Source organism: Xenopus laevis, chromosome 5L (genome assembly GCF_017654675.1).
Source record: "Xenopus laevis strain J_2021 chromosome 5L, Xenopus_laevis_v10.1, whole genome shotgun sequence".
Lineage (NCBI taxonomy): Eukaryota > Metazoa > Chordata > Amphibia > Anura > Pipidae > Xenopus > Xenopus laevis.
The window spans coordinates 126,135,870-126,150,336 of NC_054379.1; the positions used below are offsets into that span (position 1 = coordinate 126,135,870).

The 14,467-nt window shown below is 35.9% G+C and overlaps 1 protein-coding gene across 3 annotated transcripts in view; it reads left to right on the plus strand.

Moving 5' to 3' along the window:
* Positions 1–13,504, plus strand: part of p2ry12.L (purinergic receptor P2Y, G-protein coupled, 12 L homeolog) — a 47,820-nt gene extending 34,316 nt beyond the window's left edge. For 2 of the 3 annotated variants that reach the window (XM_041562266.1, XM_018262032.2), the window contains 2 exons: positions 8,494–8,616; positions 11,953–13,181. In XM_041562266.1, the coding sequence (XP_041418200.1) occupies positions 8,604–8,616; positions 11,953–12,992 (1,053 nt within the window). In that variant the 5' untranslated portion in view covers positions 8,494–8,603 and the 3' untranslated portion in view covers positions 12,993–13,181. 3 annotated transcript variants of the gene reach the window in all.
* Positions 13,505–14,467: the final 963 nt, after the last annotated feature.

Below are 14,467 nucleotides of genomic sequence, written 5' to 3' on the forward strand. Positions count from 1 at the left end.
AGAGGACAGGAACTGACATGGAGCAGGGAGCAAAGCGACGGGCGTCCACGCCGAGGACGCGGCAAGGACCCCCCTGCCGCTAGACCACCATCTGAGTACTGTCTCTTTAAAAAAAACTTTGACTTCGATACTTCGCCAAAAGTTTTTTGAAGTCAAAGTAAAATCTTTCAATCGATCGCTGAAATCCTTCGAATCGTTCGATTAGAAGGATTCAATTGTTCGATCGAATGATTTTACTTCGACTGCAGGATACCCAAATTTGATGAAAAAAACGTCGACTTCGATATTCGAAGTCGAAGTATTTCAATTCGATGGTCGAATTTCAAAGTACTTTTAACTTCGAAATTCGACCCATAAATAAATCTGCCCCCGTCTGTTGATTTTTCAGCTATATCTCATTGGATTTCTGGTTAATGAGAACTAATATTCTGCAAATGTTCAATTGAAGCATAAGAATAGGAATAGATTTAAACTCTTTTGTTGATGTTTGTAAAAAAATGTCTCTACGGAAGTTTCTACTCATAGGCATACATTGCTCCATGCTATGCTGAGTAAGCTTTTCCTGAAATAAATTGATATCTGACATCCTAAATAAATCATGTTAATGGTGTCCACTGAGCAGCACCAGGTTTTCTCTGACTCTAACATAATATTGGGGATTAGATTGCTTTCACATACTCCAGAAATGTACATGAAACTATTTAATACAAAATATTATTGGCAGCAGGGCAATATTTCTTTGTTCATTCAGAGATTCCAATTGCTTGCTATAATATATGACTGCTAGGAGCTGGCCTCTTCACCATCCAGTGAGCAAAAAATAAATTAACTTAGCACATTATTTTGTTACATAGGTTGAGTGGATCAGTAGCATATCATGTTCTGTACACCTTGAATGGACACATTTAAATAAACAAGAGGTAAAGTTAGAGAAATAGGCCCAGATTTAATTCATTGAGATAAAGATTTATCACGTGAAAACTCATGGACGAGACTCAATTTGAGATGCAATTCAATTCAGAAAAACTTATCTCACTGTTTATCATTTGAAAACTCTGTGGAAATCTATGGGAAAAAACTGGAACTGAATTTGGAGAAAAGATTTTTCTCCTCTAATTGAATCTTGTTCATGAGTGTTCATGTGATAAATCTGCCCCTATATCTCTAATTTGGCTCTTAGAGTCAAGAAAGGGAAAAAAAGCTTCTTAATATTTATATCTGGGCTTTTAAAGTTAAGTTTGGGACTCGGCTTTATGATGCAAAATAAATAATGTGCATTATTTAAGGGGGTTGTTCACCTTTGAGTTAACTTTTAGCATCTTGTAGTGAGTAATATTCTGAGACAATGTACATTGGGTATTAATTTTTTATCATTTGCAGTTTTTTAATTATTTTAGTAAATAGCCCCTTAAATGTGACAGACTGTGTAATGAGGAAGCCCACAAACTGCTATTAACAAGCAGGAGAGCGCCCCAACCTCCTTTTTTTATTGACACCCTTTTGGGGCCCAGGAACTTTCTCCTGCAGGACTGATGGAGATCCTACTACTGAGGTTGTTCCAAAAATTCACGGTACAGATAGGGTTCAGGCAAAATGAAGTCAAGGTCAGGCAAAGGGTCTTGGGCAGGCAGCGAAGATTCAAAGTCAGTATCAGGCAAAAGTCAAACCCAGAGTTTAAAAAATACTTAGAAGGGCTTGTGCAAAGATCAGGAACACAAAGCCAGCTTCCGCAATACAAAACAATTTAAAAACCCCTTTTATTTTAAAATTTTGCAACAAAAGTGACATCAGAGCATCTGCTGACGCCACGGCGCAAAGTCACAGTGCATGTGCGTGCCTGGACTCATACAGCAGAAGGACACATACTGAAGCAGAGTGGTGCAGATGGGTCCACGAGCCAGCACACCGTGAGGCACGTGCTGGCTTCCCGGACCCCATGACATTATGGCTACAATATAGAGAAGATTTAGCTATTTTCTTAAATATTGTTATCATAATAGCAGACCCTGAGACTGCAAGAGGGGTCCAGGTATGGCTCTAACTGATGAGAAATGTCAGCATATGTTTCCAAAAGGTTCATATTTAGTGTATTTGTATTCCCCACTTATTACACAGACAGTGTAAAAAGTCCTGAAGCATATAGCAAAAGGACGGGGAGTGAATATGTTCTCTCACCCTATTCCCAAGAGGGCAACTTGGACATCGTTGATCGTGTATTCCCTGAGAAAAATCTGCCATACTTCCTGTTTGTGTTCCAAGAGAAAAAATATGAATATGATCCACTATTAATAGATATATTTCCCTGAACAGTCTGACAGGTATTTATTCTGATATACTCACAAAGATTTAAATATAATATTAATCAATAAAGCTCAGGAAACATCTATTTTTCAAAGTGAAAAAAAATATTTAATAAGCTAATTTAAATGCATTCATGTATCATTATCTATTAAACAGCAGTATTATGTCTAAATTATTCAGTAAACTACTGTATGTACTATCACTAACTCACAATTGTACAGTACAAAGCAAATGATATGGTTAGGGCGTTATTTACAAAAGTCCAGTGGGCTTTTTTTGCTCCAAAATGTGAATTTTTCATTTTTTTTAAATTCAAACTTTTTCATGATTTATTAAAGTCAGAATCTAAAAATCTGCCATTTCAGACCTGCCGAATTTCCTATTTGGAAGTTTCTGTGGTCTGAACTGGAATTATCTGAAAATCTGACTATTTGGGGCTTTTAGGGCAAAAATGTTAAAAATTCTGGCTTTTCAGGAAAAATGATGAAAAAAACATATGATTTGGGAAAAAACTCCATTCAGGGTTTTGCTTCATTTTATGATGGTAGGTTTAGGTTTGGCGTGGAGTTGGGGTGCCATTTTGCATTAGGATAGGGGGAACTGGCCACCATTTTAGGTTGGTCAGCATAAAGTAAAGTCCACTCCCATCCTCCCTAGGATTGGGGGAGGTTTTGGTATTTTAAGTTTGTTGCTTTACTAGTTGTCACTTACGTGGACTTGGAGGGTTGTGGGCGCACCTGTTATTAGTTAGTTGGATAGTAGTAATTATAGGGAAGGAATGGGGAGGTAAAGGAATCAGTTTCCAAAATGTTTTTTGTCACAACTCTTAGCTGTGCCCTTGTCAGTCTGCCAGGAGTGTGAGTGGCTGCCACGAGAAGGTTTAGGCAATAGTTTAACCCCTAAGGTGGGTGGCCATAGTTGGTTGTATTGGTGGAAACCAGATACAGGATACGTATAGTGATGGGTGAATTTGCGCCGCCATCGTCTAGTTTTTGATGCCGGCGTCTGTTTTTGGACACCGACAAATTTTCACAGCGTTTCGTGAATGAATTCATGCAGTATCAATAATAGACTGACCATTTCTCAACTTGATGCTGTATAGTTTTATGATGTGTTTTAGCATGCAGCTATTTTACTTCTCAGTGACGAGGGTGTGATCTACTACAGTAACTGAATTCACCAAGGAATCAATAAAGTGTGAGCAATTGCTCTATGCGGAGAAAGACACAAACACAAAGAAACTTGCAGGAGAAACCTTAACTAATTAAATGAGGGGATACACTATAAGACATTGGTGCTGAACATGCGGACCAGGAGACCATGAAAAGTAATCTAGGACCAGGTACTGCCTTTACACTTACCTTTTCTATACATCTAAGGCTGCAATGTGCTGCGATTTCTGTAGTTAAGCTAGAGAACCACAAATACAGCAATGTGTCTGATCTACACTATGTACTTGTAATGATGGAGTTAAAGAAAAGTGAACCTTAATAACACCGCTCCCCATGTGTCTAGAGAGTGAAAGATTGTAGAGCTCTGCATAGTGACATGGCTCTTTGTAGTAGCCATAAATGTATTATACAGTGTACATTAGCAGATTGCTAATTGCTTCCTGAAATGATTGTTCTATTCATGTGCCAGTCCATTTCAACCTCTAATCTCTGTGCTCCACATTATAACACAAACATAGCTAAAATCATTTTGGTGTATTGATTTTTTTCCCCCCGGTTGCTTGGAAAAATAAATTGTCTTGATTTTGTTTGGCATAGAGACCTGGTCATTATGGTTTCATTTGTACCTTTACCACCCCCTATTGTTTTTCCAGGAGTAAGCAGCTCATAAGAGCTCAGTATAAACAAGCCCCTTCATCCTCTATAGCAGTAGTTCACTGTACTGGCAAAGGTAATTTGATAAACAGGTTTCATGTTTTTCTTAAATGTCTTTATTGCTGGGAGTGCAGGAAAGCCATTTTTTGCCTACAAATGCATACGGTAACTTTAGGATTTTCAAAAAAGTCACCTCTTCCTCTTTTAATTTAGTGAACCCTCATCAGTACATACATTTCATAATGTAATTATTACAAAATTAAATTAATTCTCGCTTCTGCTTTTTATGAAGAAATCAAAATTCCAAAAGCAGAACAGTTACAGAGCTGCATGGTGTCATCAGAAACAACAAATCCCATACTGTAGTTTGATTAAAATGGTTTATAGCCTTACATCTAGAGTACAAAGAACTGACCGAGTATGTAGCTAAGCACACTTCATGTGGACATTGAATGGTCTATATAATAAGGGGCAGGCAATTAAAGGATAAATAAACCTTTAAAAAGTGTATTATAAAATTGCTCAGGGTGCTTTTCTAAGCACCTTTGAGTTAACATTTAAGTTTTTAATAATTGCTCATATAGTAACTTTTGTAACAACAGTGTCACCTGCTGACCAGTTTTTGTAACTTTACAGTCAAAGAGATATACCTTCAGAAGGAAAACAGAGAAGTGTTCTGATGTTGCACTGCTCAGAAAAGAGATCAGAAGCCTCAAATGCCTTTTTCCATCAACTACACAACAAACAGGGTTAATGCCCTACATATTTGCATATTAATATGCCTAAGTGTTGCCTATTGTACTTGTTGCCTAATAGTATCACTATCACGTATGGTAGCGTTTATAATATAATGATTTTGGAGTCCGACATTCAGTCTGATGAGACTTCAATATTCTCTTTTTATATCAAATTATAGGCCTTACTTGTGTAAGAAGTGTCATTCCTAAGTGAATGAATAAGGGTCATTACAGGGAAATCCTCAGTTTGCCACAATGCAATGTTTGCTGCTGTCATTGTGTAAAAATAAAAAAAAACATTCTTGTGTCCAAGGCCACTCCTTGCATTTTACTATGTTGCTGCTTTAATCCAACATCCTGTTAACAAGTACCTCTACTGACACAGGAGAGCCCTCGAGCTAACTCAGACGGTGGTGGTTGGTCCAGGGTTCCTACACCTAAAGAATTGTTCACGGGTGTCATTTTGATAGCAAACACTATAAATTATGACATCCTGAGATCAAAGTTTTTTCGTGCAACTGGAGCCAATTCACTTTGAAGTGTAAGCACAGCTGCACTTGTTTTATTGCATTGGCTGCAATTGCATCACGTGAATCTCCCCCACACAACCACAATTATGGGGGAAAAATGCTTTACTGCAATTAAAAAACATGGCAACGCACAAAATGACCCCTTTGGGGCATTGTAATACAACTTACTTTCAAGGCTTCACTATACAGTGATTTCCAAAGATATTGCTTACAGTAGTGGGAAAAAAATGTTTGCAAAGACCATTGCGATTGTTAGCGACCAAGATTTTCATTGTTTGCTTCCTTTTTGCGTCTTCCTCGCAAATCTGATTGTTTGCTGTGGATAAATGCATAAATATGTGTTAGTGTGTGACATTTGTGACTTATTGAGAACCAAGAATTTCAATTGCACTCAAAGGCAGATAAACGCAGGGATATACCCCTGCACATTATTGGCAGAAAAGTGCAACATTTCGGGGATGTCCCCTTTGTCAAGCATTAGGACAGCCTGCCAGAAAGTAGTTCCATCCTAAAGTGCAGGCACAAGTCACATGACTGGGGCAGCTGGGAAACTGACAAAATGTCTAGCCCCATGTCAGATTTCAAAATTGAATATAAAAAAATCTGTTTGCTCCTTTGAGAAATGGATTTCAGTGCAGAATTCTGCTGAAACAGCACTATTAACTGGTGTGTTTTGGAAAAAACATGTTTTTCCTTGACAGTTTACCTTTAACATTTTGAGATAGAGACTGAAATAGGGGTTCATTATAACATTTATGGATATTGTTACTCATGATACCCTTACAACTCTCTCTGTTGTGGTGTATTTTGTTGTTCTTTGAAAAATTTTTGCCAAAGCAATGCCTATTAAATAAATTATATGTAAAACTTAAACAGGGCAACAAAAAATATTTATGATCTGTCAGTATTTGAACCCCTTGAAAACAGTGATATTCATTACAGCTTTGATGTGGACATTTACCACAAAAGGCATCCATGTAATTCTGCAACATAAACAAATCTTAAAAACTGGATTTATAAGTGCTAAAGTCATTGTTTTCTATTTAAATCATTAGTGAGCACTCCATGTGTGCCTAATCTGGGTCTGTGAGTCATTCGTTATCAGGAAGGAAAAAAAAGACCAAAAAAGAGCTCTTAGCCTGCCAGTCTGCTAACCTATTTATAAATAAAAAAATAATGTATAGAATAGAGAGAGAGACAGAGAGAGAGAGAGAGAGAGAGACATACAGTAACATCTATTTTTCCAAAAGAATAGTGCCAGGAGGAGATATGTAGTCTTACTTTATTATTTCAAAGAAAAAGACTCTAATAAGGTACAGAATACTTTCATGAACTCTAACAACAAACATATATGATAATGGGAAAAATACAGCAGATTATTTGATCAGTGTAATGGGCTTTTCAGTGACAGCACAAACTGGTTCCTTTGGTCCTTTCAAACAGCTCTTTGATCAGCAAACCTATTACCGACCCCAACAATGAGAAATGCTGTTTGTCTAGAATGCATTAATTACTGTATTAGGTGGCACTTAAGTCAATAATAAATGGTTCCACTGATTTTATAGCAAACTAATTACCCAGTTAATGTTTTAGTTCAAAATGGTCAGATGGCTTTAAATCCCAGCGACTCTGCTTAGTTTCAGTCAGTGCAGTAGAATATGGCAGAGTACTGTACACACTGTAAGTAGTTTATAGGTATATATATATATATATATATATATATATATATATATATATATATACCAGATATCATTAATGTAGACAGTTAAATAAATACAAAGAACTTCAGGTAAACCTCTTACACCTAAAATGTATAAGCTATAAAATATACAAAAACTCTTACAAGAGAAAATGGGGCCTTAAGATATTTTCACACAGGGAGATCATGCGTATTCACATGTAACCTGAATTCAGTGCTTCTTGAACACATGCCAAATGCAATGCCTATATTTATAATCTAAGGCCTGGCACATTGTAGATGCTGGAAAAATATTGCACTGGTCTTAAAGGATAAATAATCCTTAAAATGAATGTAAAACTGATGAGAGTTCTATTCTACGAACATTAGCAATGTACATTCATTATTTATTGATTTTTAATGCCAAGATATTAAAGGATACATGTACTTTTAAAAGGACCAGTAACATCAAAAAATTTTTTAGTTAGTTAGTATTTGTATTAGTATAAAAATTTGATGTTACTGGTCCTTTAATATGAATGAATGTTGCTATAACAGCGCCACATGCTGGTCATTTTCCCACCAGTCTGACCAGTCAAGGAAGTTGTCAGGAGAAAGAATGAGGTTGCTCTGATGTTCTTCTGCTTAGGAAAAAAATTAAAAACCTTTGTCAAATTTTTCTTAAGCAGAGGAACACATACAATGTCTTTATGTAGTTAATGCAGGGACATCATTTTGCCATTCTACAGAGCACCCAGGGTGTGGCCCGGATACAGCAGGATTTGTATGATGTAAGTGTAGCCAAATACCTGCCAAATTCCATTGCTGGGAGGTTGACAGCTGTTTCCTTCATATTTCATTATCACACTATTTTCCATTTTAAAGGATTTGGAGGTAGACAATTCCTGTATAAAATCTGAAGCAGGATTTTTGTATCTGTAACCCCGTTAGGCTGTACACATTTTAACAAGCTGAATATCGCAACCCAACGGAAACAAATATCTTGAAGGTAATAAAATGTATAACATATATAAAAGGGTATTTTTTAAAATACGTATGTATGAATATTACAAAATGATGTGCAAAAATGATTTTAACTTTAGTAAGGATTTCCATAGCTTGGCTTAATGAGAATAATAAATACTCCATTGTGTCACTATATGTTTTTAACATTAAAGGCAAAGGAACGATTTTGACAAAATGCTCAAGGCCATGGAGAATCAGAAATGTTTTGCAGATGCTGACAAAGCTTGTGATAGGGTATCTTAAAATACATATTTTTATCTCCAGCTGGAAAATAAAGCAGAAGTATTCATGTCACCATCGAAAACAGAAACTGTGAAAGTAGTCAGGAACATTTATAAGTAGCCAAACAATAAACTTGAACATTATCTTCAACTCTTAATATTTGGATTTTCCAGAAAAAAGAGCGGCCAGTACTTTACTGCTCTGAATGGAAAGGAAAATATAACACTAAGTACATGAACAAACGCCCCATCCTGTAACAAAAAGAACTTGGAAGGATTCTACAATGGAATATTCAGGTAATATTAGTTCTCTTAATAATGGCTTATACTTTGATTTTCTGACTGCCAACAGTTAATAGTATTTTTTCCTGTTCTATCAAGTAAAAGTTCAATATTATTGTGCAATAAATAACAGCTATTCTGATTAAGTCTGTCTTTTATTAAATTATGCTTTATGTTACAAACTTTCCTGCAATAAGAAGAGCAGATGGGTAGAAGGCCTAATTTAGCATAAGGTCAGGGCACCAAATTTATGGATAACACTTGAGATAAAGTAAGCAGCCAACAAGGCAAGATGATAATAGGGGAAATTAAGTTGCAGAAAGAAGAGCAGGGTTGTGGGTAAAGTGGAAGCAAAAACAGATTTGTAAATGAATAATGCTTAAAGGAACTGATTTACTGTACAAACTAAACTGCACCAATGCAGTCGCACATAGCAACCAATTAGATCTTTGCTTTCATAGTGTAACTAGCAGTAGAGGTAGCTTCACAAATGCAAATTGGCATCTATTATATGTTAATAAATGAGCCTTTTTTGTGTAATGCATAGTATTTCCTGTCCCTGGTGAGCTTAAAGCTACCTCCCTACTAACAGCATTATTTTTTTATTATTTGAAACTTTAATTTAGATACCAGCTTGTTTGTTTTATTTAAAGAACACCTAGAGCACACCTATTGCAGATGTAGGAATAGCGCAACTCATCCAGGCAGACATATTACCTTAATATGTATTACCAACTAGTAGCGTAGAGCATGGACTACTTTGGACCCTCTTTCAGCAGGATGGGCCTTTGCTGAGGGGATGGAGCACATGAGGGTGCTGAACTACACCTCTACATGGCCAAATGTATACAATAAAGGACAATGGATGCCAGGTGTTCTTAGAAAAACAATAACAGAACAGGCTTTATTCAATATAAAGCACCACAGGGTAAGAATACTCACAACAACAAATGTGGTATTCAGAATAATGCCAGGTACAATCACAGGTGTAGCAGATACAGACAGCCTAGCACCACTGAAGGAATATCAGGGGGATTTGAAAGTATACACCTTCCAGGTTGTCAGTACCTCACGTGGTCCGGATCCCTACAATAGACATGGAACAGGGATAGAACAATAACTTGTTTCCCTTGTCAGTACTGTGGTCCCTTAACTACAGACAAACAGTGCCTGGAGGAGAACTACTCCCAGTCTGTCCTCCTTGGTGGAGCTCAAAGCTGCTCTTACTAGCTGATGCTCACTGACTCACTCTCCTAAAGAGTGTTATATCCTGCACACAAGCTAACCTTGTTCACGGGGTGCCTGTTCCCTGACTTCACTAAAGGGGACATTCACCCAGATCAACTGCAGCAGGCCAAAGAGAAAGAACTTCCCCCTGCAAAACACTATGTTACAGTGATATATGATATGGTCATTAACCTATGGGCCAATGAACTTGGTATGTAAATAAGTACAAATGGTTACATGGGTTTTATACCAGCAACAAATAAATAAGGCAGAGGTAGGGGCATTAATCCATAGGGACCATTAACCTATGGATCCCTACATTCACATTATGAGTCTGATATAATTCTGTAAGAAGAACTTCCCATCCTTAAAACTTGACTATAAAGTTTAACTGGGAATCTGGGAATGAATTAGAAGATAAGCTTTCCTGATGGAACATTATCTATCCCACAGTAGGAGAAACCCTAGAGTTGAACATTGAGTGACAGATTGCGCAACAAATTTTTGACACATTTCTCCACCCATTGGGCGGAGTCTATGGGTATAATTTTCATGGTGAAACTTGCCGAAAAATTTTGCTCATCAATACCAATAATACATTTTTTTATTGTTTTAATCAAATGTTTTTAGATGGCTTCTAGACTGTCTTACAAATATGTACTTAAATATAAATATATATATATATATATATATATATATATATATATATATATATATATATATATATAATATCAAAACAGGGGGGTTGTGGGAGCACTCTAAAGGCTTTAAAGTATATATATAAGTATAATAAATGCTATTGCATATGTACCCAAATAGGGGTTATTTTGTTACAAAGTTATGATCATAAAATTGATAAGCCACCATACCACGTCAAGGTAAACCCCGAATGGCGGTCCCTAACTTGTTTTATTTTTTATGTGCATTTTAGCATTACCTGTAATCAATGTCCATTGAACGCTGTTTTTTCACTGAGGGCTAAATCCTCCCCAGCCAGCAATCAGGCTTTTAAAGGAGAGATATTCCCAAAACAAACGCCCAATTTTAAAAGCATAGGAACACCACTAATTTAAATGGGGGGTATGGGGTGCTACAACCACTGAAGCTATGCCACAGCTTCCGGCTAAATATACAATATCAAAACAGGGGGGTTGTGGGAGCACTCTAAAGGCTTTAAAGTATATATATAAGTATAATAAATGCTATTGCATATGTACCCAAATAGGGGTTATTTTGTTACAAAGTTTAAGGGGTTTACCTTGACGTGGTATGGTGGCTTATCAATTTTATGATCATAACTTTGTAACAAAATAACCCCTGTTTTGGGTACATATGCAATAGCATTTATTATACTTATATATATATATACTTTAAAGCCTTTAGAGTGCTCCCACAACCCCCCTGTTTTGATATTATATATATATATATATATATATATATATATATATATATATGTCCAGAGAGATGCCAGCACTCACGAAAAAACTGTTTAGATGCCTGGGTGTGCGATCAATAAATTCAGCATACGATACAGAAGAGAGGATCAGCACTCACAGGACTTAAAAAATAATAAATTTATTATGAAAATACGGACTTAGTCCATATTTTCATAATAAATTTATTATTTTTTAAGTCCTGTGAGTGCTGTTCCTCTCTTCTGTATTATATATATATATATATATATATATATATATATATATATATATATATATATATATATACATATACATATATATATATATATATAAAATATATTTTAAATGTAGATGTTTTAGAAATAATAATCAGAGGTCAAGTCAGTACAATTCTCCTAAACAGGCAAAAATTCAAACTCAAAAGTGAACCAATCCATGAAAACATTCATGGACAAATGACTATGCACACACTAGTATAACACACTTTGGAAATGAACCACATTTTTGTGGCAGGTGCTTTTGTGGCAGCTATCCGCTGACTTAACATAAAATACGCAGTTCACCAACATGACAGTAATATTGATAATACATGCAAAACTCTGTTCTATATTTGTTCATTGCAACACCATCACAGACACAATAGCGTCAAATTATAATACAAACAAAACAGTCTATTAAAAATTCTACCCTTCTTTTTCCTTTTCTTTAGGATATGGAGAGATCCCCACTGGCATCACAATGTCCAACCTTACCAACAACTCTAACAGCACATGCTCTCGGGATTTCCATACCAACACAGTTATTTTTTCGGTGCTCTACACTGTTCTGTTCATTGTTGGAGTAACAATGAATGGGTTGGCAGTGCGTGTGTTTTTCCAAATACCAAGTAATTCAAATTTTGTTATATTCTTGAAGAATTCAGTCATTTCTGATTGTCTTATGATCATGACTTTTCCATTTAAGATCCTGAGCGATTCAAGACTTGGGCTGTGGAAATTAAAGGGCTTTGTGTGCCAAGTCACATCTGTGATATTTTATTTTACAATGTACATCAGTATTATATTCCTTGGTCTTATTACAATTGATCGCTATCTAAAAACAGTCAGGCCATTTCACAACTCTCACGCAACAAACCTGCGTCGAGTCAAGATTATGTCGACTTTAATATGGATTATTATGTTTTCAATTTCCCTGCCCAATATGATTTTCACTAGCAAGACTCAAACGCCACAAAGTGTAAAAAAATGTTACCTGCTTAAGTCTGATTTTGGATTAGTGTGGCATGAAATTGTGAACTTTATATGTCAATTCATTTTCTGGGTTGTATTTGTGATTATAGTGGTATGTTACCTTCTTATAACTAGAAAACTCTTACAGTCATACAAGAAAACTAGAAGTGAAAGAACAACATCTAGAAGAAAAGTCAACATCAAAGTGTTTATCATTATTGCTGTGTTCTTTGTTTGTTTTGTTCCATTCCACTTTGCTAGGATACCGTACACCTTAAGCCAGACAAGAGATGTTTTTAAGTGTTCAGCAAAGATGACTCTTTTCTATGTCAAGGAGAGCACCTTGTGGTTATCTTCTCTAAATGCATGCCTCGATCCTTTCATCTACTTCTTCCTCTGTCGATCATTTAGAAACTCGCTGGTCACTATGTGGAGAAAAAGGCCGGCCTGTGTCTTGTCTTATGCCAGACCAAGAAATGAGAAACGATTCAAAATAAGGAGAGAGGAGACAAATATTTAGAAAAAATAAGGTGTCCTTTCTGCTACTTTATAGTGGAGTTGCATTATAAACCACACTTACTATCTCAGGTCAATTTATTTATTAACATTTGTCTACTATTAAATAGTCATTTAATCTCAATGTATCAATTAATAATGACATGTAAGCTCTTTAAACCTTGTCCCGGTGTGAATAAAAATTTGCATGGTTTGTTTTACTGCGTATTCTTATGTCTGTCACTTTGTTTAACAATTAAGCTCAAGCTGCTGTTAAGAGTAAACTGGTCAAGACAGTCACAGTGAATTTGACTTTTGCACTCAAGGGGTTGGTTGATGCATTCCACCTGTTACGTCCCATTTAAAAATTGCTTTGTGGTGCAAATTGTGAAAACCTGATAATGCAAACTTATTTTTCATAGATATTAGCCAAATGATCTGAGTAGCAGTTGGGTAAGGCTCCTGTAATTAATGTCACATGTTATTAATGTCCAATTGGACAGTCTCTATATAACAGAATAAATGACTTTTCCATGACTGTTTTTTAACTTGGTTTTATTGATGGGCGAATTTATTTGCCAGGTGCAAATTTGCAGCGAATTCACGCATTTCGCCGCCGGCGAATACATTTCCGAATCTGCTGCGAAAATTTGCCGTCGTCAAAAAAAAAAGGACACTGGCGTCCCAAATTCACCCATCATTACTTGGTTTTAGTTATATATGACTAAGTACAGTCTTATAAGCATCATTAAAGAAAAACTATACCCCCAAAATGAATACTTAGGCAACAGATAGTTTATATCAAATTGAATGACATATTAAAGAATCTTACCAAACTGGAATATATATTTACATAAATATTGCCCTTTTACATCTCTTGCCTTGAACCACCATTTCATGACTCTATCTGTGCTGCCTCAGAGATCACCTGACCAGAAATACTACAACACTAACTGTAACAGGAAGAAGTGAGGAAGCAAAAGGCAGAACTTTGTCTGTTAATTGGCTCATGTGACCTTACATGTGGTTTGTATGTGTGCACAGTGAATCTTACGATCTCAGGGGGCGGCCCTTATTTTTTAAAATGGCAATTTTCTATTTATGATTACCCAATGGCACATACTACTAAATAAGTATATTATTATGATAATGGTTCATTTACCTGAAGCTGGGTTTTACACGTGAGCTATTTTACTCAGTATCTTTTAATAGAGACCTACATTGTTTGGGGGTATAGTTTTCCTTTAAGCAATGTAGAGCATTAAAAAAATTAATAATAAAATTAAAATCGACACATTTACTAAGCTCGAGTGAAGGATTAGAAGAAAAAATACTTCGAATTTCGAACGTTTTTTTGGGCTATTTCGACCATCGAATAGGCTACTTTGACCTTCGACTACGACTTCGAATCGAACGATTCGAACTAAAAATCGTTCGACTATTCGACCATTCGATACTCGAAGTACTGTCTTTTTAAAAAAAACTTCGACCCCCTACTTC